Here is a 25,503-nt window from a genome sequence, read left to right as displayed (position 1 = left end):
ATGCCCACTGCTACTTAAACCCCTCCCTCAATACTATCCCATTACTTTTTGGAGAAGACCAGATCCATAACTGGGCCTTTAAGGCCCTTTGTGGTTCTGCTCCTGCTTATCTCCACTGCTGCCCTTACTCTCTATGCTCAGGTTATATAAGCCTTTCAAGTCCTTGAACCTACAGTAGTTTCTCTTACTGCAAGGTCTTTGCATATGCTGTTTCCTTTCTTTGTAATGTTCTGCTCCCAGCCATTTGCCTCCTACTCATAGATCTCTCAGCTACTCAAGGGAAGCGTGTTCTTATCCTACACAAGTCAGGATCTTATGTTATTGCTCTTGAAGAACTGTATTGCTTTCCTTAGAGCTTTATCTGTTTGTCATTTTAAATTTATTAGTGTGATTATTTGCCTCTACCCCTAGACTTGACCTTCTGTGAAAGCAGAGGCCAGGTCAGTTTTTTACTCACTGTCATTGTCTGTGCTTTGCACACTGCCTGGGACCTAGGTGCTCAATACATTCTTGTTGAGAATGAATCTAATCTCTGTTTGAATATTCTAGTGATAGAGGGTACATCACCATCAGGCTAGACCATTTTAGTGTCATCTTAGAAAGGTCTTTTTTATATGGAGTTCCATGTAACTTTTATACATAGATATTATTTCTGCTGTTTAGAGCTACGTGGAACTGAACACAATTCCTTTTCTATATGAAAGCTCCTCAGATGTTTGAAGACAGATTATGTATTCCCTCAGATTTTCTCTTTTGCAAGTTAAACATCCCCAATTCCTCCAATATTCTATATTCCAAACCCTTCATCATTTAGTTTACTTTCCTTTGGAAATGCTCTGTTTTGTCAACGTTTCTTCTAAAATGTGCCCAGAGTGGAAAACAGGGATCAGTGAAGAATATATGTGAACTCATTCTCTTGAGCTGGACACTACCATTATTAATACATGGTAAAATTGTATTTGCTTTTTTTCTGCAGTAAATCACACTCTTGACTCATACTGAGCTTACAGTCAATTAAAACTCTCATGTTCTTTTAAAATCACTTCCCCTACCCCCATTCTAGGTATTGTGCAATTGTTTTACTGAAGCTGAGTGTAAGACCTTACATTTATCCCCTTTACAATTCATGTTTTTAGGTCAGGGCATGTCTGCTGCTTGTTGAAGGTCTTCTTGATTCTTGATTTTTTCATGTTATGCAAAATAGTAGTTCTGGTTTTGTTTCAGCTGTAGGTTTAATAATCATGACTTCTGTGTCTATATTCAAGTCATTGGTAAAAGGTAGAATAAGATGGGTCAGAACTAGCCCTTGAACATGCTGCTAGCGATGCTCCTCTAGGCTGACATACATCAATACACTTGGGCTCCCATTACTTAACTACAAATGTATCTCATTTAATTCTGACAAAACCACCCTGCATGGTAGGTAGTATTAACTTTGTTTTACTCAAAGGGAGGGGCTCAGTAACTTGCCAGGTTCACAGCTAGCAAGAAGCAGGGTCAGGATGGGAACTCAGGTCAGTTTGATGCTGTTACTTAGTTCACCAACTTCGTTGCTAGGGTATAAAGAAGAGTAGATTTACCTTACCTAGGGCTTCTTGGAGGTTGCTGTCAAAGTTTATTTTTCAAAAACTACCTTCTACCTTTTGGAAAATCTGAACACCTTTGGCCCATCTCTTATTGCCTTATCATTTCTTTCGATAGCCATAATTTCCTAGTAACTACTTATCCATGGTTGTCAAATACAGTTAGCCTTGTTGCGATACTCTTAACATGGGTTCTATATTTCCTTCTTGTGGAAGAAAAGCTATTTGAGTTATTGCTTTTGGTTAGTTTAGTTCATTTTGGCGTTATGACATCATCTTGTAAATGGTATTTATATTTACTATTTAATTGAGGATTTTTTTTCTTGTATCACTGATTGTTGCTGTTGATAGCATCAGTAACCTGTATACCTTGTCTTTTGCTTTTCCTGGCCAAAAAAGAAAACATCATATTTAGTACATCTGGGAAATTGGCTGAAGAATAAAATGTGTGATGTTATTCAGTATATAGCATCTAGGTCATCAGAACTTGATTAAGCCATAAAATACTTTGAAGCCCCTAATCTGAAAAGTAAAGAACCTAAAGGAAAATTTTTGTCGTTATTGTTTTAGTGTATTTACTGTATGAGAAAAAATATGAAATGGTAAGTTGGATACATTTTATAAAATGATCAATTGATTTAAACTTATCTGGTTCCTTTTGGCCTTTCAAAAAGATTCACTTAGGGGCAGCCCCGTGGCCTGGTTGTTAAGTTCGGCTCGCTCCACTTCAGTGGCTGGGGTTCAGTTCCTAGGCTCGGACCTATACCATTTGTCGGCGGCCATGCTGTGGTGGCAACTGACATATAAAATAGAGGAAGATGGGCACAGAGGTTAGCTCAGGGCGAATCTTCCTCAAGCAAAAAGAGGAAGATTGGCAACAGATGTTAGCTCAGGGCCAGTCTTCCTCAGCAAAAAAAAAAAAAGATTCAATTAGGTAATAAGTTTTCTTAGCTATTTTAACTTTTTGCTAGTTTAAAGCAGATTCTGAAGTTATAATTCTTATTACTTACATTGAATACAGACTCTTATTTATAAATGAACTCCACATACAGATAGCTACCACTGCCCCAGGCCTTCACACTGTCTTTCAGAACTGTCATGCTACAGCTGCTCTGGAATCATGGAATCAGAGGTTGAGAAAAGAAAGAATCTGATATGCAGCCTTAATAGTTTAAGAGAGCTGACTCTAGGTGGGGAGAGGCTCCTTAGTAAAGCTCCTCTATTTGGTATTGCTTTCTATGCCTCTTATACTACCACCACCCCACTACTGAAAAGAAAAGAAGGGCTTCCCACATTGCCTGAACTTTTTTGTACTCTGTCTTTTAAAATTGCCAGAAATCTCACTGGAGATTCAGCAGTCCCTTTCTGAAAATATACGTACATTAATGTGAATAAAACAAATGGATCGCTTTCTTCATAAGTTCTTACACCTAGTTGAGGTAATTTGTTGTGAAAAAATAGGAGTAAGACGATGTTAAATAGGAGTCTGAGGGAGAGAACTCTCTTAGGAGTTGAGAGAGCTGTAGAAAGATGTTAGAGGTAAAATTTACTTAATCCAACATTTTGACCAGGGCAGTCTAGTGTATTTAGTATTGGTTAGTATATAGAGGAAGCTTTTGTAGCCTAGTTCAGAAACGTAGCCATTTATAACATTTTATGGATGAATGACATCTTTACCAAATAACTAACCTTCAGATGAAGTTTTGGAGCACAAGTTGTAAATTGGGGATAGCCCATGTGCAGTACCACAAGTCAAAACAAATAATATAAAATGTTTTGTAGTCCTATTTCCTAAATCAAAGTTTTGCTATCCAAAGCATGTCAACTTTCTGCAATCTTATATGCAGTAGATACTGTTTTTGTGTATTACTTTAGTGGAGATTTTTAAAAGTGTCGTGAAATGCAATACATGTTGGAAAATAAAACTGAACTCTTTACAGCAATATTAAATAGCTTCTTCTTTCTGAAACCCAGAGGAATTTATGCTCATATTCTTTTTTCAAGTAATTAAATCAAGATGCAAAGGTGTAAGGTGAAAGTATAGTATCGTGCTGTTGAAATTTTTGAATCGGTAGAACAGTGAATCCTTGGAAACACCTGCATTGGCAATACACTAGACACTTGCTATAATGTTGTTTTTAAGGGTCCAAACTCTGGGTATGGAATTTTAGGTAAAAATCTTAATGAGATCCTTTTTCATATGTCAGTATTAATAGCCTTGAATGGCCTCTGAGTCTTAGCTTACACTACCTTCAATTTCCTAGCGATTTAATCTCATAATTTCCAACTTATTTTTTTGTGGTGAGAACTAAATATTCCTTGTGTGGCTACAACTATTTCTAGAAGCTCTATGCATTTTATTTTATTTTATTTTACTTTTTTGCTGAGGAAGATTCACCCTGAGCTAACATCTGTGCCAATCTTTCTCTTTTTGCTTGAGGAAGATTCACCCTGAGCTACATCTGTGCCAGTCTTCCTCTATTTTGTATGTGGGTCACCACCACAGCATGGCTGCTGCTGAGTGGTGTAGGTCTGCGCCTGGGAACTGAACCTCGGCTGATGAAGTGGAGTGCACTGAACTTAACCTATAGGCCACAGGGCCAGTCCCCTCTATGCATTTTAAACAAGTGTAATTCATATACACTTTACGAGATTTCAAGCATGCTGAAAAGTGTAGCAAATAACATATATCCATGTGCTCACCATCCACATTTAAGAAGTGTTAATATATTGCAATATTTGCTTCAGATCTTTTAATTTTTAGAAATAAAACATGACAGATCCAGTTGAATCCCTTTGTATCTCTTCTTGATTCCACTAACCTTTCCCAGAAATAAGCACTATCCTAAAGTTGGTGTAGATTCTTCCTGTTCACATCTACATATTTTGTGCCCATAAATAATATATTGTTTTGTGTGTTTTAAAAATGTGTATAATGGTGTCATATTGTATATTTCCTTCTGCAACCCCTCATTTTTTCATTTAAAATGGCATTTGAGACTTGGTCATGTTGATTTATAGAGAGCCACTTAATTCTGTTTAACTGCTGTGTGGTGTTCTGTTTTGTGAATATAACACAATTATCTGTTTTCTTATCGAAGGACAATTTCGGTGGTTTTCAGTTTTCTTTTTCCTGGAGTGCACATTCTTGTGTATGTCTCCTTACATACATATGTACGAGTTTCTTTAGGATATTTGTCTAGAGACTTAGACATATACGCTATGTAGAATTGCTACACAGAATTGCTGAGTGATGAGTTACCTTTGTCTTTACCTGGTTATACCAGTTTGTACTCTTACCAGCAGTATATGAGTTCCTGTTACTCATGTCCTCTCCAGCACTGAATATTGCAGACATTTTAATTTTTACAATATGATAGGTGTAAAACAATGTTATTGTTTAAATTTGCACTTTTTTTCCTAATTACTAGTGAGATTGAGCATTTTTAATATTGGTCATTGGAATTTCCTCTTCTGTGAATTACCTTTGTGTATCCTATGCCCATCTTTTCTGTTGTGTTATTATTTTTGTTAAATTGATTTGTAGAGTTTTCCTTTTTGGGGGCATAGGGTGTGCTTTGGATTCTAATCCTTTGTTAGTTGCAGATACGTTCTCTCAAATAGTGGCGATCTTCTCATGTTTATAGAGTTTTAGATTTAAATTTTATTATAGTTATAATTACCCATTTTTTATCTCTAAATTAGTGTGTTTTTAAAGAAATCTTTCCCCATTTTGAAATCAGAAATATTTTCTTCTAAAAGGTTTAAAATTTTGATTTTCACATTTTGATGTTTAATTCATCTGGAATTTATTTTTGTGTTTGGTGTGAATTAGGAAGCTAATTTTATCTTTTCCATATGTATAACCAGTTGTCACAATATCATTTATTGAGTTCATCATTTTTTCCCCACTAATTTGTAATGCTATCTCTGTTTTATATCCAGTCTGAGTCTGGACTCTATTCTGTTTCATTATTCTGTTTGTCTGTGTGTGCACCAATACCACTGTTTTAATTACCATAGCTTTAAAATTATTCTTGCTCTCTGGTAGGGTGAGCCTCCTTCTTATTTTTCTTCATTTGGCGTTTCTTGGCCCTTTTCCATATAAATTTTAGGAGGAACTTAATCCCTCCTCCTTTAAAAAATTATCTTTATCTTTAAATTTAAATTTATCTTTATCTATTGCTAATGATTTTGACCTACATTTCTTCCTTATATTTTACAAGGGCAGATACAAAGATCATTTCCATAAAATTTAGCTGAATTACTCTAGGAAGCTGATTTTCTTTTCCTTTTTTTGACATTAAGCCAAAAAGTGCTAATAATTTATCACAACTTTGTGCTCTATAGATTTGGAACCAAATGAATTAGCATCAGCTGTTTATGAGTAATGCAGGGTATTTTGGTGCTTTGCTAAATTCGGAATGAAGTGCTAAAATTCTGATGTATTTTGCGCTAGCCGTATAGATCTTTCATAATGGAGAAAATGGGAAAATTATTAATATAAAGTAAGATGTAAGTTGTCATTTTTACATGCAACATTGAATTTTTTAAAAATTGTAAAGTGTTTTTAGTGTTATGTGCACATGAACAAACATTTTCTTACTTGGTTTGACAAGCAATAAAAATAACAATTATCACTAATTCTGGGTCTTCCAAAGAACATCTATGTGGGGGATTAAAAAAATTTTGTTATCCTAGTTACTTTTCTCTTAGAGAATAATATTGGCAACATTTTGTGAGATGATAGCCGACTTAGTTTCTACTAAGAAAGAGCCTGGCATGGAGGTATTACGCAGTAAATGATTGTTGAATGAATGAGTGAACATTAATTTCTGAATACCTTAATAAATTATCATTTTGGACAATGTCTGTAGTTTGAATTTTAACGTTATATTCTCTACCAAGCTATTGAATACTCTACTGTTGTTCTGTTATCCAGATCGTTAATAATATAGCATAGATCTAACTTTAAACAACTGCTGGACTCCAATACAGTCCTTTTTCTCCACCTGCAGATATTGAATCTGATAACTGTTTTTTGTATATATAGCCTTCCAGTCAATTTACTACTTATCAAGCATCAAAATAAACTTAATTATATTTACAAAATTAAGTGATGAAATGGACTAAGAGCGTTATTGAAGCCCCTTTTCCGTATTTTTTTTCTCCTCTATTGTAGAAGGAAATGAACATGTCAGTATTTCTGTTTTTATGAAGTTTATTTCTCCTTACTTATTACAATGATTCTGGAAGTGGAATCTGCAGACCAGCTAATCAGTATCACCCGAGAACTTGTTAGAAATGCAAATTATCAGGCCCCACCCCAGTCTGCTTAAATTAGAAACTCTGGTGGTGGATGTCCCTGCAGTCGCTTAACACGTTCTCCAGGTGACTGATGAATGCTAAAAGTAGGACTATTGACTTAGTATTTTGAGTTCTCCAGTGTAGTGCCTTACAAATTGTTGAAGCTGTTTTTTCCAGATTTCTTTCCAAATGTATACTCAACCTTGATATTTCTAGATTTCAGGGTTATTGACTTTTCTTCCCTTTAATACCTTCACCTATATCCAGATTTCAAACATTTCAGAAAGCATAGTTATTTCCTGCAGTATAGTGGATTTGGTACCCAGACTGACCTTCCCATAGAAACAGTTTAAAATGCTAGATAGCATGGTAACTGTAGTTAATAATAATGTATTGAATACTTGAAATTTGCTAAGAGAATAGATCTTAAGTGTGCTCACCACACACACAGAAAATGGTAACTATGTGGGGTGGTGAGTATGTTAATCAGCTTGATTGTGGTAATCATTGCACAAAGTATACTTATATCAAAACACCTCATTGCACACCTTAGGCAAAATTCCCTAAAGCTGAACATATGCGTGTATGCCTATGACCCTGCAGTTCTACTGGAGGCTGGGGGATGGGATGGGGAGGGAATATATGCAATGGAAATGCATACATATATTATTCAAAAGACATGTACAAACATGTTAATAACAAGTGTTCATAATTAAAAACTGGAAACAACTCGAATAAATGGTGGTATATTTATATAATTATATACTATAAAAAGCAGTGAAAATGAATGAACTAGTGCTACATGCAACAACATGGATGAGTCTCACAATCATAATATTAAGGGGTAGAAGTCTGACACAAAATAATACATGCTGTATGATTCCATTTATATAAAGTTTTCAAAAACAGGCAAAACTAATCTGTCTGTGATTTCTATCTGCGGTGATAGAAACAAGATAGTGGTTATTTGTGGTTGGGGTGAAGGGCTAGTGACTAGGAGCGGGCAGTATGAGATGCCGGTAATGTTCTCTTTCTTGAACTGGGTGTTGGTTACCCTAGGTGTGTTCACTTTGTAGAAATTCATTGAGCCAAACACAATGTATGTACTTTTCTCTATGTATTTCTTTAATAAAAAGTTGATTTAAAGAAATGGTAACGTTCTTCTTAAACTGGGTGGTAGGGACATGGTGTTTGTTTTATGGTATTTTATATCTTACATATATTTTATTCTTATTTAGTATTCAAAAAATATAAAAATTAGTCACTGCTTCATTGTTAATTGAGCATGTCCTGCATAGAGCACAGTGCCTGGGACATTATAGATAATCATTAAATATTTGTTCCATTGAACAGAAGTAGGCTAGTAATTCCTTTTGGGCTTCAACAGCCAATTTTTTACTCAATTATTTGTAAATACTTATTTTTAAATAATAAAAAGATATATAATATCATTATATTGTGCTTATATTTATTATCAAGCTGAATTTATAAAATGAGAAACCTCTCAATATTACAAGCACTTATATCATGAATTATTAGCATATTATGTTTAATTATAGTGACTCAGATTAATATCAGCAGTTTAGATAAGTATAGTGTGGACTCTAGATATAAGTCAGTAGATTTTGCAGCTTTGAAGATGTGAGGTTTATTAGACCTTCTAATATTTTCAGGTGTCTCATTTTTTTTTCATTTGCTTCTGAACAGTTGGAGTCACAGCTAACTTTTCCCACTAAATCTTGTGTTCTTCCTCTGTACCATGCTGCTCTTCCTGCCTGCCTGTCTTACATCTGTCCTTTCTGCTTTCCTGAATGCCCTGTGTCTTGCTAAGGGAAGAGTCCACACGTACAAGACGTAGGGGTTGGGGCTGGGGAGAGGCTCTAGGCCTTGGATCTTTGTTCCCATTCCTTCTCCAAAGATTCTTTTCTTCTTCACCCTTTAAAACAACATAGGTGTTAAACTTTCATCAGGATGTTGGTAATTAAAAAAAAAAAAAAGAGCTTCACAAACGTTGTTTTGATTTCTTTAACAACATTTGGAGTAAACTTTTCAGAGTAAGAGCACTAAGTTACTGAATAAGAGTATCTTAAACTGAATGGTATTTTACAGTTTTGAAAACACCTTCACGGATCTTTTCTTGTTAGATTCTCAGAGCAGTCTTATGAGTTGGTACTATGAAAATTCAGTTCAACAAACAAGATTCAACTAACAGGAAAACCCACAGTTAACATACTTACTAGTGAACACTGAAACCTTTCCTCTTTAAAATCAGGAACAAGGTGAGGATATCTGCTCTTGCCACTTCTGTTCAACACTATATTGGAGGTTCTAGGTAGGGCAGTTAAGCAAGAAAAAGAAAAAAAAACGGGTTCAGATTGGAAAGAAAGAAATAAAATTTATCTCTATTTGCAAATGACATGATCTTCTATATAGAAAACCATAAAGAATTTACAAAAAAGGAAAAAACGATTAGAACTAATAAATGAATCCAGCAAAGTTGCAAGATACAAGAGCAATATACAAAAATCAGTTGCATTTCTATACACTAGCAATAGACAATCTGAAAATAAAGAAAATAATTTCATTTACAATAGCATCAAAAAGAATAAAATACTTATGAATAAATTTAACCAAAAAAGTACAAGACTTGTACACTAAAAACCACAAAACATGTTGAAAGAAATTAAAGATCTAAATAAATGGAAAGACATCTCGTGTTCAGGGATTGGAAGACTTAATATTGTTAATATAGCAATACTCCCCCAATTGATCTATAAAATCAATGTAATCTCTATCAAAATTCCAACTGCTTTTTTTCCAGAAATGGACGAGCTGGTCCTAAAATTCATATGGAGTTGCAAAACCATTTTAGCCCCAACAATCTTGAAAAAGAACAAAGTTGAAGGGCATACTTCCTGATTTCAAAACTTACTACAAAGCTACACTAATCAAGATGATGTGTAGTGGCATAAGGATAGTCATATAAACCAATGGAATAGACCTGAGAGTCCAGAAATAAACCCATACATATATAATCAATTGATTTTCAACAAGGGTGCCAAGACCATTCAGTGGGGAAAGGATAGTCTTTTTAACAAATGATGCTGGGACAACTGGATATCTACATGTAGAAGAATGAATTTGGACCCCTACCTCACGCTACATACAAAAATTAACTCAGAATGGATCAAAGGTCTAAATCTATAAAATTCTTAGAAGGAAACATAGATGAAAATCACCTTGGATTAAATAGTGATTTTTTTAGATATGACGCAAAAAAGCACAAAGAAAAAATAGATAAATTGGTCTTAATAAAAGTTTAAAACTTTCATGCATCAAAGGACGCTATCAAGAAACTGAAAAGACAACCCACAGAATGGGAGAAAATATTTGCAAATCATATTTCTGATAAGAGTCTGGTATCAAGAATATGTAAAGAACCCTTACAGCTCAACAGTAAAAAAGACAACCTGATTTAAAAGTGGGCAAAGGATTTGATTAGACATCTCTCCTAAGAAGATGTGCAAATGACCAATAAGCACTTGAAAAGATGCTCAACATCATAGTCATTAGGGAAATGCACATCAAAACCACGAGATACCACTTCATGACCATTAGGATGGCTGTAGTTAAAAAAAAAAGTGTTGGTGACAATGTAAAGAAATTGGAACTCTCATACACTGCTGGTGGGAATGTAAAATGGTGCAGCCATTGTGGAAATAGTTTGGCAGTTCTTCAAAAAGTTAAATATAGAATGACCCAGCAATTCTACTCCTAAGTATATAACCAAGTGAATTGGAAATATATGTTCATGTGGGTGTTCATAGCATTATTCATAATAGCCAAAAAGTGGAAATAACCCAATGTCCATCACCTGTTGAATAAACAAACAAATGTGGTATATCCATACAATGGAATATGATCCAGCCATAAAAAGGAATGAAATATGCTAGTCCCCCCTTATCTGCGATTTCACTTTCCATGGTTTTAGTTACCTGTGGGCAACCATGGTCCAAAAATATTAACTGGAAAATTCCAGAAGTAAACAATTCATAAATTTTCAGTTGTACGCTATTCTGACTAGCGTGATGAAATCCTGTACCATCCAGCTCTGTCCACCCGGGATGTGACTCATCCCTTTGTCCAGCATATCCACGCTGTGTACACTACCTGCCCATCAGTCACTTAGTAGCCTTCAGGTTGATTTTCATGATATCGCAGTGCTTGTGTTCAAGTAACCGTTGTTTTACTTAATAATGGCCCCAAAGTGCAAGGGTAGTGATGCTGGCAATTCAGATAAGCCAAAGAGAAGCTGTAAAGTACTTCCTTTAAGTAAAAAGGTGAAAGTTCTCAGATTAATAAGAAAAAAAAAGTCAAATGCTCAGGTCGCTAAAGGTTAAGACTGAATCTTCTGTCTGTGAAATTGTGAAGAAGGAAACAAATTTGTGCTAGTTTTACTGTCACACCTCAAATATGTATGTGTAGGATAAGACATAGGATAAATAGGTTTTGGTACTATCTGTGGTTTCAGGCATCCACTGGGGGCCTTGGGACGTATCCCCCATGGATAAGAGGGGACTACCATACTGTCACATGCTACAACATAGATGATTATGCTAAGTGAGAGAAGCCAGTCACAAAGATGACAGATTGTATGATTCTATTTATGTGAAATGTCCAGAATAGGCAAGTCCATAGAGACAGAAAGTAAATCAGTGGTTGCCAGGGGATGAAGGGAGGGGAGAATTGGCACTAACTGCTAATAGGAACAGAGTTTCTTTTTGGAGTGCTGGAAATGTTCTGGAATTAGATAGTGGTGATGATAGTGCAACATAGTGAATATACTAAAAACCACTGAAGTGTACACTTTAAAATGATGAATTTTACGTTATATGAAGTTGCCTTAGTCTATTTGGGCTGCTATAACAAAATACCAGAGACTGGGTAGCTTATAAACAACAGAAATTTATTTCACTGTTTTGGAGACTGAAAGTCCAAGATCAGGGTGCCATTATGGTTGAGTGAGGGCCCTCTTCTGGGTCACAGACTTCTTGTTGTATCCTCACATGGCTGAAGGGGTGACCTGACTTTCTGGGGCCTCTTTTATTAGGGCACTAACTTCATTCTTGAGGGCTCTGCCTTCAGGACCTAATCACCTCCCAAAGGCCCCACCTCCTAATACCATCACCTTGGGCATTAGGTTTTCGGCGTATGAATTTTGGGAAGACACAAACATTCAGACCATAGCAGAAGTATTTCTGAAAAAATGCTTATAAAAAGTTCACTTAACATATTGCGTATTTACTGGGTGGCACAGGCATGTCAGAGCTTGAAATCGTGGTACTCAACTAAGTAATGTAAGGCAGCTGGTGATAAGTAGTGATAAGACTGGTGCAGAAGCACAAATAAAGGAGATACAGGAGATAGTCAATCTTACTAGGAACCAGGGAGTTTCTTGTAAACTTGGCTTTGGAAGATGGGTAAGATTTCCATAAGTGGAAGTGGTTTAGAATAGAGAATTCAGGCAAAAGGAATAGCGTGAACAAAGGCATGGAGTTTGGAGTATGACGTACGTGAGGTTGGGGTGGAGCATTGAGGTAGTTGTGGAAAAACAAGGATAGATTCTACATAAGTGGCTGTGAATATCATGCTAAGGAGTTTGTGCTTTATTATTTAAAAATCACATTTTTGGTTTTAGGTCATGTCTGGAGGCAGAGGGAAGGTTGAATTAGAGAAGAGAAATTAGAGTCAGGGAAACCAATGAGGTTATTGCAGGTTTTTTTTGGAAAGAGGTGATGTGGGCTGAACTAGATTAGCAATTGTGAGGATGGAAGGGAGGAATCAAATGCAAGTGACAGTGCAGAAGTAGAATTAATATGTCTTGGCCCACAATTGTATGTCTTGGGGGATGGAGGGGCGTTAGGTGGTGAAGGAAAGAATGACCCTGAAATTGTGAATTTGAGTGACTTGAAAGGATAATGATGGTATTAACAGAGGTGAGGAAGAGAAACAAAAGTAAGAGAAACAGAGTGAATACTGGGGAGAGGGAGACACCACTGAATTTGGTGATTAGAAAGTCATTGGTGACTTGGAAGACAGAACAATTGCAGTAAGGTGGTTGCTGGAGAGGATTTCAAAGGGTGATTGGAAAAGGTTGCCATAGTATGAGAAAATGGGAGGCAAGGAGGGAGACTCGAGAATTTTGGTTGTGAAATGAAGAGAGAAAAGGTTGATAATTTGAAGTAAGAGTAGAGTTAAGGGATTTTTGCTTTTTAAGTCACTATGAAAGGCATGGGCCCAAGATGCGAAAAAGCAAAGGCTGGATAATGGGGGTTGGGATCAGACCTACAGATGAGGGATCCTGCCGCTCTATACATTTGAGCTATGTACCTTATGATGCTTCTGTAAGGTTAAGAATAGAACATTGTGATCCTTGAATGTGACGAAATGGAACTACATTACGTGCTTGAATCAAATTGGAGGTAGCTATAGGATAAAAACACGCAATCTTCAGTTTATTCACCTTAAAATTAGAATTTTTTTTTCTTCTAAGTATACATTATTCAGAATGAGTTATGTTTAAAAAATCATTTAGAGAGAAGTAGTTTTCTTTCTTTCTTTCTTTTTTGTGAGGAAGATTAGCCCTGAGCTAACATCCAATGCCAATCCTTCTCTTTTTGCTGAGGAAGATTGGCCCTGGGCTAACGTTCACGCCCATCTTCCTCTATTTTTTTTTTATATGGGGCGCCTGCCACAGCATGACTTGACAGGCAGTGCATTGGTGTGTGCCCAGGATCCGAACCTGCGAACCCTGGGCCACTGAAGAGCAGGGTGCGCACTTAACCGCTACACCTCCGGGCTGGCCCCGAGGAGTAATTTTCTTGTGTTATGAGAAACAAAAATGTGAGCTAGAGTGAGGCAAATAATGTTATTTAGATTTTGGCGATAGGAAAGAGAATTGTAGGCTGGGATGCTTGCAGGTATGTAAAGCTCTTAAAACAGTGCCTGGCACATAATAATCTCTCAAAACATCTTAGCTGTTGTTATTAACACTCCAGCCCACCGGCAATGGGTAGTCAGTTGTCTCCACACCATTTATTGAGTAGTTCAGCTTTCCCTCCCTGATTCTAAATCTCATGTATTAAGTTCTCATGTGTATCTGGTTCTATTTCTGGGTTGGTTGGTCTATACCATTGAACTATTTGTCTGTTTCTGTACCAGTACCACATTGTTTTAATTACTGTGTATGGCATGTTTTGGTGTCTAGTGGTGCCAGTGCCCCTCATTCTTTCTGAAATTTTTCTTGGCTACTTTTACAAATTAAAAAAAAAAAAAAAATTCCCTTCCATTTCTCCTGCTACATTTACTTTGCCAGTTGTAGTTTAGATTGAATTTACAAAAGACTCATTCAGATTTTGCTTATAATTACATTAAATTTATAGATTAATTTGGAGTTCCTGATAGCGTTGTAATATTGAATCATTGCATGCAGTGACATCATATATCTCTACATTATTTGGATATTCTTTCATGTACTTGCATTGGTTTTCTTCATATGGATCTTACACATTTTTGCTGAACTTTTTTCTAGTACTTTAAAATTTTTTGCTTCTGTAGTAAATGGAATCTGTAGTCTGTTTCCTATTTATAGCAAAGTTTTTGATTTGTCTGCTAAGGTAGGCTTTAATTTTATTCAACTTTTCTAGATATATTTTTCCACACTTTTTTTTAATTCAACAAATATTTGTTGAGTGCCGATTATGTGCTAGATATTGTTTCAGGCACTTCTCCAAATTGTAAATACTTTATTTTAAGTCATTGGTGGACTTTCTCAAATTAATGCAGTCTTGGAGAGGAAATTATTTATTCACAGAGCCGAAGACTCAGTTAACTGGCTTATGATTTAGTGCTCATTTTGATCTGTCATTGGTTAACCTGCCCAGTATAAATAGATTTTTAACTCTTTGTATATTTATCAAATGATTCTGTGCTTTAGACTATATTTTATAGCTTCTTACTGAGTTTATTGAAAGTGCTTTTTCTTAATTTATTTACAAAAACCCTTGGCACACTATTAACAAAGCAAATTAGATTTAACCAATGTGATTTAATTACAAAGGAAAAATACACACAAACAAATGATGAGACCATGTCTTGTATTTCATGAATAATGACAAACCCATTTATTTAGCATGTCCTTCAAGTTATTTTCCTAATGTGCATGGTCATCACTGTTTGTACAGAAGCAAACAGAAGTCTTAAATGAAATATACTGTTAATTAACTTTAGTACAAAAACTTTAATTTGGTTAGTGAAGTAACACCTATCTATATTTTTAAAATTGGGAAATGCAGAAAAGAAATTAAATCACCCATAGTCCCATTATCCAATCACAATTGTTATTTACATTTTGGTGTGTTTCCATTTATTTGGTTTGTTATACTTTTAAAAAAATCAAGCTGTAAAGTAAAATTTATATATATATAATCCTGTGATAAGAGCCCTTTCCTTAATGTATTATGAGGATTTTGGAGCTATATAATATTTAATTAAGTGGATATGTTGTAGTTTACATAACCATTACTTTGAAATAGGACTTTTAAGTTGCTTCTACTTCACTGTTAAAATAATGCTGTGGAGAACAACTTTGTACATAAAAGTTTTCTGTTTAAAATTATTTCCCTAAGACAAGGGTTATTTCAAAAACAGTTCCAGGGGCCGGCCCTGTGGCGCAAGTGGTTAAGTGCGCGCGCTCTGCTGAGGCGGCCTGGGGTTCGCTGGTTCGGATCCCAGGCGCACACTGATGCACCGCTTGGCAGGCCGTGCTATGGTGGCGTCCCATATAAAGTGGAGGAAGATGGGCACGGATGTAGGCCAGTCTTCCTCAGCAAAAAAAGAGGAGGATTGGCAGATGTTAGCATAGGGCTGATCTCCTCACACACACGCACACACACAAAAAAAACAATTCCAAAATTCAGAATTGTGAAAATTGGAGGTGTTTTCCTTATACCTTCTTGTTTCTCCTCAGTGGTAACTACGGTTAACAATTTAGTGTAGTGTGTATCTTTTTTATTAAAAAAACTTATTCTGCGTACTGTTTTGTAACTTTAAAAAAACTTAGCACTTTATTGTGGACCTTTTCCCTTGTCAGTACATACAGGGGTACCTTGACCTTTTAAATGGCTGCATAGTTGTGATTCTTTGATCTGTGCTCCTATTTATGGCATTTATTTAGGTTTAGGTTGTGGGATTGTTGTTTTTTTTTTTTTTGGCTATTACAAATAATTCTTTATTGACTTCTCTATGGTAGTTATAATAATAGCTAAGATTTATTGAGTATTTACTCTCTATCAAGTAAATGAGGACTATATCATTTAATTCTCATTGTTGTGTGTGTGTGGGTGGATGTGCATTTCTTCCTATTTCCTCACATTTCCATACCTGCCCATTGGGAGGGTAGAACTTCAGCTCAAACGTCCTTGACTTCTAAGGAAAGAATTATTACTGGGGGAAAAGAACCTTACGTAGGAGGAAGAATTGCCAATCTAATGGTCAGAGTGGGACATTTGTGCCAGAAGGACTTGTAGGTTTTATCCTTCCTTTTTCGCATCCTGTACCCAGGACCAGCAGGCGAATATGGTCAGCAACCTCGGACTGGCCTTTTAGAGGCAGATCTGACCATTCTCTTAGTTCTCTGTTATTCCTACAGCTGGGATGAGGGCTGGCTGGGGAGTGGACTGAGTGTGTTCTGCAGATCTAGTTCTGTCTCTCTTCCAGTAGGCATACCTGAGTATGGACATATGAAAGTTTAGGTCTTTGTTGCATGGGTGTGGGGCCCCATTTGACCTTGTTCTTAAACTATATTTTCTAGTTTCAGCATTCATCCCATATTTGCATTGGGAATTATTAGAGATTTCCCAGCCATTAAAAAATCAGAACATCATTTCTCAACTTTATTGAGGTATAACTTACATATGATAAAATACAATCAAGATATAGAACATTTTTGCCATTTATGAAAATTACTTCATGCTTCTTTGCTGTCCATTTCACCTAGGCAACCACTGACCTTTTTTTTTTTTTTGGTTAGTCTAGATTAATTTTGCCTCTTCTATGATTTTATCTAAGTATGAGATGAATTTTATATAAGATGAATTCTTATTTTGCATTTGGCTTCTTTTACTCAGCATTATGTTTTTGAGATTTACCCATGTTATCGCATATCAGTAGTTAGTTTCTTTTTAATTGCTGGGTAGTATTCCACTGTATGGCTATACCACAATTTGTTTATCCATTCACCTGTTGGTAGACGTTTGTGTTATTTTCAATTTTTGGCTGTTATGAAATAAAGCTGCTATGAACATTTGCATACAAGTGTGGCTATATGTTTTCATTTCTCGTGACTAAAAAACTACGGGTAGACTTCGTGGGTCACATTAACTTTATAAGAAACTGTATTACATCTTTGCCAGTATTTAATGTTGTCGGCCTTTTACATTTCTCTGTGTTTTTTTTTTTACACAACAGACCAAAATGGGAACATGCTTTTTTTCTTTTTCAATATAAATTTGTAAAGGGATTTTACAGCCTTCAGAAATGTCAGGAGGTTCATTTATGTGAATAGTTAATGGTCTGAGATGGGTAATGTGAAAGGTATCCCTATAGGCTCCTTACAGGACATAAAAGTTTAACTTATTTCTACCCCATCTCTTCTAGTCCTACATGAATTAAAAATTTTAACAGAAATTATTATTACGGGAGTTTATAGCACAGAGTGAGTCCATAGGCCTGACCACAGGTGTCCTGATGGCCTTTCTCACATTGTTCTAGACTAATATTGTCCAAGGAAGATTTCTGCAATGATGGTTAGTAGCCACATGTGGCACTTGAAATGTGGTTAGTGTAACAGAAGAACTGAATTTTTAATTTTAATTAATTTTAATTTTCATAGCCATATGTATCTAGTAGTTACTTTATTGAACAGTGCAGTTCTCAAATGTTATTTTCAGGAAAGGCCATCTGACAAGAAGTAATTGAGTGAGACTTGTCAGCTGAACTGGGTCTGGGGCAAGTTCATGTTTTCTGTCCTACTTCCTGTTCCTGTGGGGGATCTGCGTGTCTCTAGAGAGATGTAACCATGGCCTGAAGCACCACAGAGGGAGAACCTGTGGGTTCGTGAGGGTGCTTCTTCATTAGGGTAGGGCAGTTATTTGGTCATGAGCTCTTCTAGTCAGGTACTAAGCTCTTTGTTTTTTCCTGTTTATTTTGCTCTACCAAATTCTTTGGTAAACAATAAAGCATGTGTTTAAATAATCCAATTTTTAAAGTAGACTTTTGAATGAAAGTATTTTATTTATATTTTGAAACTGTACAGTGTTGCCCAGAGGAGTCCTGGTTAAATCTTTGCAATTTTTTTGATGAAGAGAAGTGAATTCTCTTTCTGCACTTTAAAGGTTCTGAAATAAATAATGATATAATTACTTCCAGTAAAGTTTCCATTAAAGATTTGTTGAGATTTTCATGCTTTTGAGTAGCAACAAGTTAATAATTTTTTACATTTCAAGTTGTTAATGAAAATATTTTATAGCCCTCAGACAGTTAAATGTTCTAGTAACTCAGATAACTAAACTTATATAAAATTGCCTACCAATTTTGTATTTTCATTTCTTAATAGCTGCATGGCTATATGGCTGGGCTTTCATTATTGTTTCCTAGAAGCAAAGTCAATGTTAGAAAAATTATGGAATTTTCCCTGGGCATTACTGTGGTACGTAAACAGCTACTATTTATAGGGACGTATATTTTTATGAGAAAATGAGACACCCTGCTTAGCTTACCATAAAAACACAGATGCTTCTAGAATTCAGTAGGGAGGCATTTTGCTCACAGCATCTGTTTTAGTTGGCCAGCCAGATGACTTCTACAGATTTTCTCACTCTTTTTGAAGGACACCACCTCTTTGACAAGTAAACAAGTTTACAAATGAAAAGGTTAACTTAGCATTTTGTAGATTTTTTATTAGTACTTTGGCTATATCAGTTCTGTATAATTTTGAATTCTTAGATCATTTTAATTAAATTATATCACTTCCTAAATAACCTTGGAATGTCCTTTGTGTACATGTTCTTTGCATTGCTTATTTTGTGGTTGAGAGAGATTTGTATTGATCCATAAGTTCATTTATTCAGCAAATGTTTGATGAGCACTCACTGTGTGCCAGGCCCTCTACTAGCCTGGGACCCACAGACGTGAACCAGATACAAGCTCAGTCCTTGAGAAGCTAATGTCTTTTATGCAATGCAAACATGTAAACAGACAATGAAAATACAGTCGGGTGCTTCCATTTGAAGTTTATTTTGTCAGTTTAGTGGGGAGGGGAAGATGTCTAGGAAGGTCTTCTAGAAAAAGTAATGTCTGAGCTGAGAATTGTAGAATGAGTAGGAGTTGGCTAGGCAAGGGGCTCAGGGTTAAGGGAGAGAGAAGAATATAAAAGGAAGAAGCCTGCAGGTGAAAGAGACCCCAGGGTAGGTGGGAAACTAAAAATGTTTAGTACATTTTTGTCAGATGGCTGATCGAGCTGTGACCGGGGGCAAAGTACTGTCTCATTCAGAAAGCAGACTTATGACCTAGACTTCATTCATTTCATGTTCTAAATTAGTGATTTCCAAATATTTTATCATGAAGCCTGTAAGTAAAAAATTTTTTGATGGTGTATCTCCAATATATATACACACTTATTTATAAGTGGTACACTAATAGTTTATATATACATAGTAAAACATATACAAAAAGAGATTAAAAGGATAAAGTAAAGATGAAAAATATATTCTCATTTGTATTTTATTAATAATACAGGAAGCAAAGTGATACTTCATTATTCTTTAAAATCTTGGTTTAATATTTTGTGATACACCTATTCCAAGGTATGTTTCTAAATTCAGTTTATTTGGTACTTGGATTATCCTGAAAACACTTCAAGTGCACATATCCCACTTTAGAGACCACTGCTCTAAACAACTGGGATAACTATTGAAACTAGCCTCTTAAAACAAAAACAAAGCAAAAAGTAACTTATTTTCCTCTATAAATTTGTATTTGAGAGACAAATTTAAGAAGAATCAACTTTGGCTTGAGGTTTGAAGAATGAGCACTTTAGTCATAACAGATGATGACTATGAGTGTCATATTTCACAAACTAGGAAACCCTAGAGATTGGTGGAACTATTTTTAAAAAACATACCCTGTAATTTTCTTTGTTGGGTGATATTTGGAAGATGGTTTTTTTCAATCTATAGGAGATGTGGTTCATAGCCACTTGGGATCTCTTATAAAAAGATACTTTTTCATGATACACTTTATCGAACTTACTGAATTTACTTCATTGCATTTGAATCAGTTAAAATTCTTTTTTTGGGGGAAGAGATGGAAAACTAACTCAAATAAGCTTGAGCAAAAAAGAGAATTTATTAGCTCATAACCAACGTTCAGGACTGGTCTCAAGGGCTTTAATTTGGTTGTCAGCTCTATGTTGCTAGGTGTCTATTTGTTTTCTTGTATCTCTGTCACCTTTGCTTTCTCTGTAATAGTTTTATTCTCTTCTAGAGCAGAAAGTCTTCTTCCATGCAGTGATGAGGCAATGGAGAGTGCCTTTGTCTCTTTCTCTCTCTTTTTTTTCTTTTGCTTGAGGAAGATTAGCCCGGAGCTAACACTTATGCCAGTCTTCCTCTATTTTGTATGTGGGTCACCGCCATAGCATGGATGACGAGTGGTGTAGTCCGCGCCCAGGATCCAAACCCATGAAGCTGGGCTGTTGAAACAGAGCGCATGAAACTTCACCACCACGCCACGGGGCCGGCCCCTGAGAGTACCTTTCTTGTAGCACCTGTCTATATAAAAATACCATGGTTGTAATAAGACTCTGTGTGGTTGCATGTGTGCTGTGATTGGCAGGCACACAGAAACATGGGAATGGGACAAGGAACAGTTTTCCACAGGAAAGGTTTGCTATTATCACAGCGAAAGGGATGCTGGGAGTCAAAAACAATAGGTGTTACTACAGGTGATGAGGGATAGAGGACAGGAAGGCGTAAACTATTCTGTAAGGTTATAAAAAGATGACTTAATTTTGTTTTCCTAATCTTTGGTTTTTATAGAGTATGCAAGCTGCAAGATGTCCTACAGATGAATTATCTTTAACCAACTGTGCAGTTGTGAACGAAAAGGATTTCCAGTCTGGCCAGTGAGTATCTATCTAGCTTTGTTTTCTTCTAACCTGCTAAGTGGTATTTTAGAAACTTCTAGAGAGCCTGTATTTTTTAGGAAACTTGAGAGTAATTTTTGTATTCCTCTTGCTGAGTTGGAAAATGGAAGAGATAAGAAAGAGTTATATATTTCAGACTTTACTATGTTAAACTTTGATAAATAAAATGTTTTTTAAATTATGCATAGCTTTTTGTATATAACGTTTATTTTTTATCGATTTTCATTTTTTTTTTTTTTTTTAAAGATTTTATTTATTTTGTTTTTTCCCCCCAAAGCCCCATTGGATAGTTGTGTGTCGTAGCTGCACATGCTTCTAGTTGCTGTATGTGGGACTCGGCCTCAGGATGAACGGAGAAGTGGTGCCTCGATGCGCACCCGGGATCCGAACCCGGGCCACCAGCATCGCAGCGCACGCACTTAACCACCAAGCCACTGGGCCGGCCCTCGATTTTCTTAGCAGAACTGAACATACTGGTCATATGAATCATATATAGCATAGTCATTAGGTTTTCGCCTCTGGAGTCAGATCGTCTGAGTTTGGATCCTGCCTCTGCCAGTTACAAACTGGGTGACCATGGATAAATTATTTACCATCTCTGTACCTCTGTGTCCTAATCTGTAAAATGGAGATGATGATAATGTCTTCCTGGGGTACTTGTGAAGATTGAATTACACAAAGAAAGCACTTAGAACAGTGCCTAGCACATTAATAAGCCTTCAATAAATATTAGCTATTTTAATCATTATTACTGTGATAATCTAAGAGACATGAAAATTGGAAGATGCACAAGTGCAGAATCTTTACATTTTTTGTTGTCATTTATTTTAACTGATTCACATCACCCACTGCCAGAACTTCTGAAGACTCCGCTACCAAGTTCAGTGTCCTCGATATGCTTCTGAGGTTGGTAGAGATAAGGAGATGAAGGGGCTGTAGAAGGCAGACTAGGAAATAAGGAACAAAGAGGCAGGATTTTAAATGAGCCTTTTTTTGTTTTTTTTTTTAGGCTATTTGTGAAATACTTGAGTTTCACAGAGTTAGAATTGCTAATCATCTGTAGTTTTCAGCACAGAGTAAGGGGCTCTCCTTCTTGATTGTATTAATATTATTTCTAGTCCTAAAAATTCTATAATGCTAAGTTGAACATAGAACTTTCCGCATATAAACTGGAGTGTAGATAATCAGTGTGAGAATTTGCTTTATGGAATTCTTTTACGTATGTCAAATGTTCACTGTACTCATGATGGGATTACTTAAAATATAGTTGGTATGAGGAACTTGTGTTCTAGTAACAAAATGATATGCATAGAAACATTAACCATTAATATTAAAAAATTATAGCATTCTAAAAGATAATTTTAAAAATGATAGTGCTGTTGCTTAACAGTTTGAAGCTTCCATCTCAGACACAGTTGTTGGTAGTTAACTTGGTGTAGGAGATTATCATGAGATGACTATATTTTGTCTGTTTATGAGTAACTACTGAGCAGGGTGAATTAGCACAAAATACTTTGAAATAGTAGATATTGATATCTATATGAAAGCTGATATATTTTGTGAAAATTTTTCATTTTTACCATCTTTTTAATTTTACAGATTTTTACTGTCTCAACCTGTTGTGAGATTGTGCAAAGAGATTTAATGAATAGTCCTAAAAACTAACTTTGACTCTTATATCCTGGCTCTTCTATCTTTGGTTCTCCTCCCTTTATTCTATTTAGGATACGAAGTAATTCTCAGGAAAGGAAATTCATCTAATTTTTACTTAATATCAAGGACTCTAAATCACTGACTTTCGTTTTATATAAACTGGAAATGTAATGAAGTAGATGTTTTTGGATAGTATGTGCTCTCTTGAACTTGGTCCTGATTCTGCTTGATGTGTGTTTGGCCCAGGGTGCTCCTTATGCCTGAAAAATATTTTGAATTGCTGACGTATTTTGGAAATGAAATATTGTAGTCCTATTCCTTCAAGACTCTCATGATGCCGTGTTTCCACCTGGTACTCATCAAGCATCAGTTATTGGAAATGAACACATTTGACATGGAGTACTGACTGGGTGTCTGTCTTTTAGGCACGTGATTGTGAGGACCTCTCCAAACCACAGATACACGTTTACTCTGAGGACCCATCCTTCAGTGGTTCCAGGAAGCATTGCATTCAGCTTACCTCAGGTAACTGTTAATTTATTCTCTTCTATTCTTGAAAGTCGTGGAAGAATCAATTCATTTAAAGCAAGAATTACCCTATAACTGTATTGATTGACATTGAAGAAAATCATCTAGGTATTATATAAGGAATTTCAAGATATGTTCTTAATTGCCAATTTTTACTGTGTCTGCCTTTTATTGCCTTGATTTTTTTCCAATTTTTAAAAATTCTGCAGTAATATCAGTTAGCTATCAGATAAAGTGTCAAGTTATTTTAATGTTAACTCACCGGGTAACAGAAAATATATAAAAATAACATTTACTTGTAAAATTAACATCTAATAATGATGATTTTAAAATGCAGTGATGTCAAACTAGAGAATATGGTGAGTAGTTGTTATCTCAAATTACAACCTAACTTGCTGGGCTTCTGGAACAAGTGGAAGGATTATGATTATATATATAACTATTGGTGGATTCTGTGGAGGGAAACTGGCCTAGCATTGTTGCAGGCACGTAATAGGTAATCTAAGAGCATCACAAGTGCTAGTCTGTGTCTTTTTCTCCCTTATCATCTTGCTCATGCTGCTGATTCCACAGTCCTAAGCACTGTAAGTGCAACCCCTACCTCCTAGTATGCTAATGACCATTGATTTACTCCCCTGGTGGTTGAGGGAGAGAGATCGAACACTTGTTAGGGAACTATTAAAGATCTCTTGCAGCCCTCAGAAATTATGAGAAATCCTCACTCACTAGTCCCCTTCACTGTTTAGATGCCTCTCCATTATCAGGACTACTTTTCACATTTGTTTCTACAAATCAAAGGTTTGGGATACTCTAGAGTTTGCCAGCTTTTACAGAGCCACATTTGAGATTCTGGTAGTCAGAAATGGAGTTTCTGATTATTTCTCCTTGTCCCTCTGCTTTTTAAAAAACCAACATTTACTCTAGGCAAGTTACTATTCTAAGTACTTTTGCATGTATTAGCTCATTTAATTCTCAAAACAACCCCATATGATAGATACTATTATTGTCATCCCTTGAGGCTGTCTTTGGAATTGAAGTACAGAACCTAAATGCGGCTGCTTTGTGACCCGAAGTCTGGGCTTAACCAGCATGCTGCTAAATTTCAGGTTGGCCAGAAGTGGGATGGGATGTTGTAGGAGATGGAGGTGAAGGGCAGAGAGGAGGGAGAAGTGACCTACGGTGAGAAAGTTGGAAGGGAGAGCACTTGACATTGCGCATATTCAAAATGCAGCATCTTTTAACTATCCACCACAAAATCTACGGTGTTCAGATGATTAGACAAACTGTTGATTTTCAGCCAAAAATTATTTTTCTCACAGTTCTTTGAAATGTTATCAGTAATTATTCATTTTGAATCCATACCAAGCCAGTCCTGAATTCCTGCCTAAACACAATCTGGCCTGCCTCCGTACATTCTTGCCATTATAACTAGTCAGGACCTGGGGAGAAGCTAAAGTCTAGTTGCAAATGTCTGAAAATGCTTTTAGTTATGACCATTTAATGATTTGAATTCCTGCTTGCATTTCAGTGTAGATTATCTGACCAGTTTTAATTTAGTTTTCATGAATTGAATGTCTTTCTTTTTGTGATACTCTAACAAACACTATAACTAACCACAGTATATTTAGAATATTATCTGATACTATGAAAGCCTTCAGGAGCGTTTTATTATGCAAAGGAGCATCCTACTCAGCGCTGCCGGCTTTACTGTAGAAAGGCAAGCTTTGTATGTTTTTGGACAGATGTTCAGATATAAACTATAGCATATAAGTTTTCTAGGGCTGCTGTAACAAAGTACCACAAAGTGGGTGGCTTAAAACAACAGAAATTTATTCTCTCGCAGTTCTGGAGGCCAGAAGTCTGAAATCAAGGTGTGTCAGCAGGGCCGTGCTCTCGCTGACGGCCCTAGGGAAGAATCTGTTCCATGCTTAGCTTCTGGTGTTGCCAACCATCCTTGATGTTCCTTGACTGGTAGATATATCACTTAAGTCTCTGCCGCCATCATCAGATGACTTTCTCCCCCTGTGTCTGTGTCTCACTTCTCTTCTTATAAGGACACCAGTCATATTGGCTTATTGAATCCTAATTCAGTATGACCTCATCTTCACTTGATTGAATCTGCGAAGACCCTATTTCCAAATACAGTCACACTCACAAGTGCCGAGGGTTAAG

The 25,503-nt window shown here is 36.0% G+C and overlaps 1 protein-coding gene across 1 annotated transcript in view; it reads left to right on the top strand.

Annotated features, from left to right (window-relative positions):
* The window catches only part of NSF (N-ethylmaleimide sensitive factor, vesicle fusing ATPase), a 145,799-nt gene that overhangs the window by 2,204 nt on the left and 118,092 nt on the right, over positions 1–25,503 (top strand). The window contains exons 2-3 of the mRNA XM_058561264.1: positions 21,044–21,129; positions 23,229–23,328. Coding sequence (XP_058417247.1) covers positions 21,044–21,129; positions 23,229–23,328 — 186 coding nt within the window. The remainder of the gene's footprint in view (positions 1–21,043; positions 21,130–23,228; positions 23,329–25,503) is intronic.

This window comes from Diceros bicornis, chromosome 18, assembly GCF_020826845.1.
Source record: "Diceros bicornis minor isolate mBicDic1 chromosome 18, mDicBic1.mat.cur, whole genome shotgun sequence".
NCBI classification, from domain to species: domain Eukaryota; kingdom Metazoa; phylum Chordata; class Mammalia; order Perissodactyla; family Rhinocerotidae; genus Diceros; species Diceros bicornis.
Note: the sequence above shows the minus strand (reverse complement) of the source record. Positions and strands in the feature narration are given on the sequence as shown.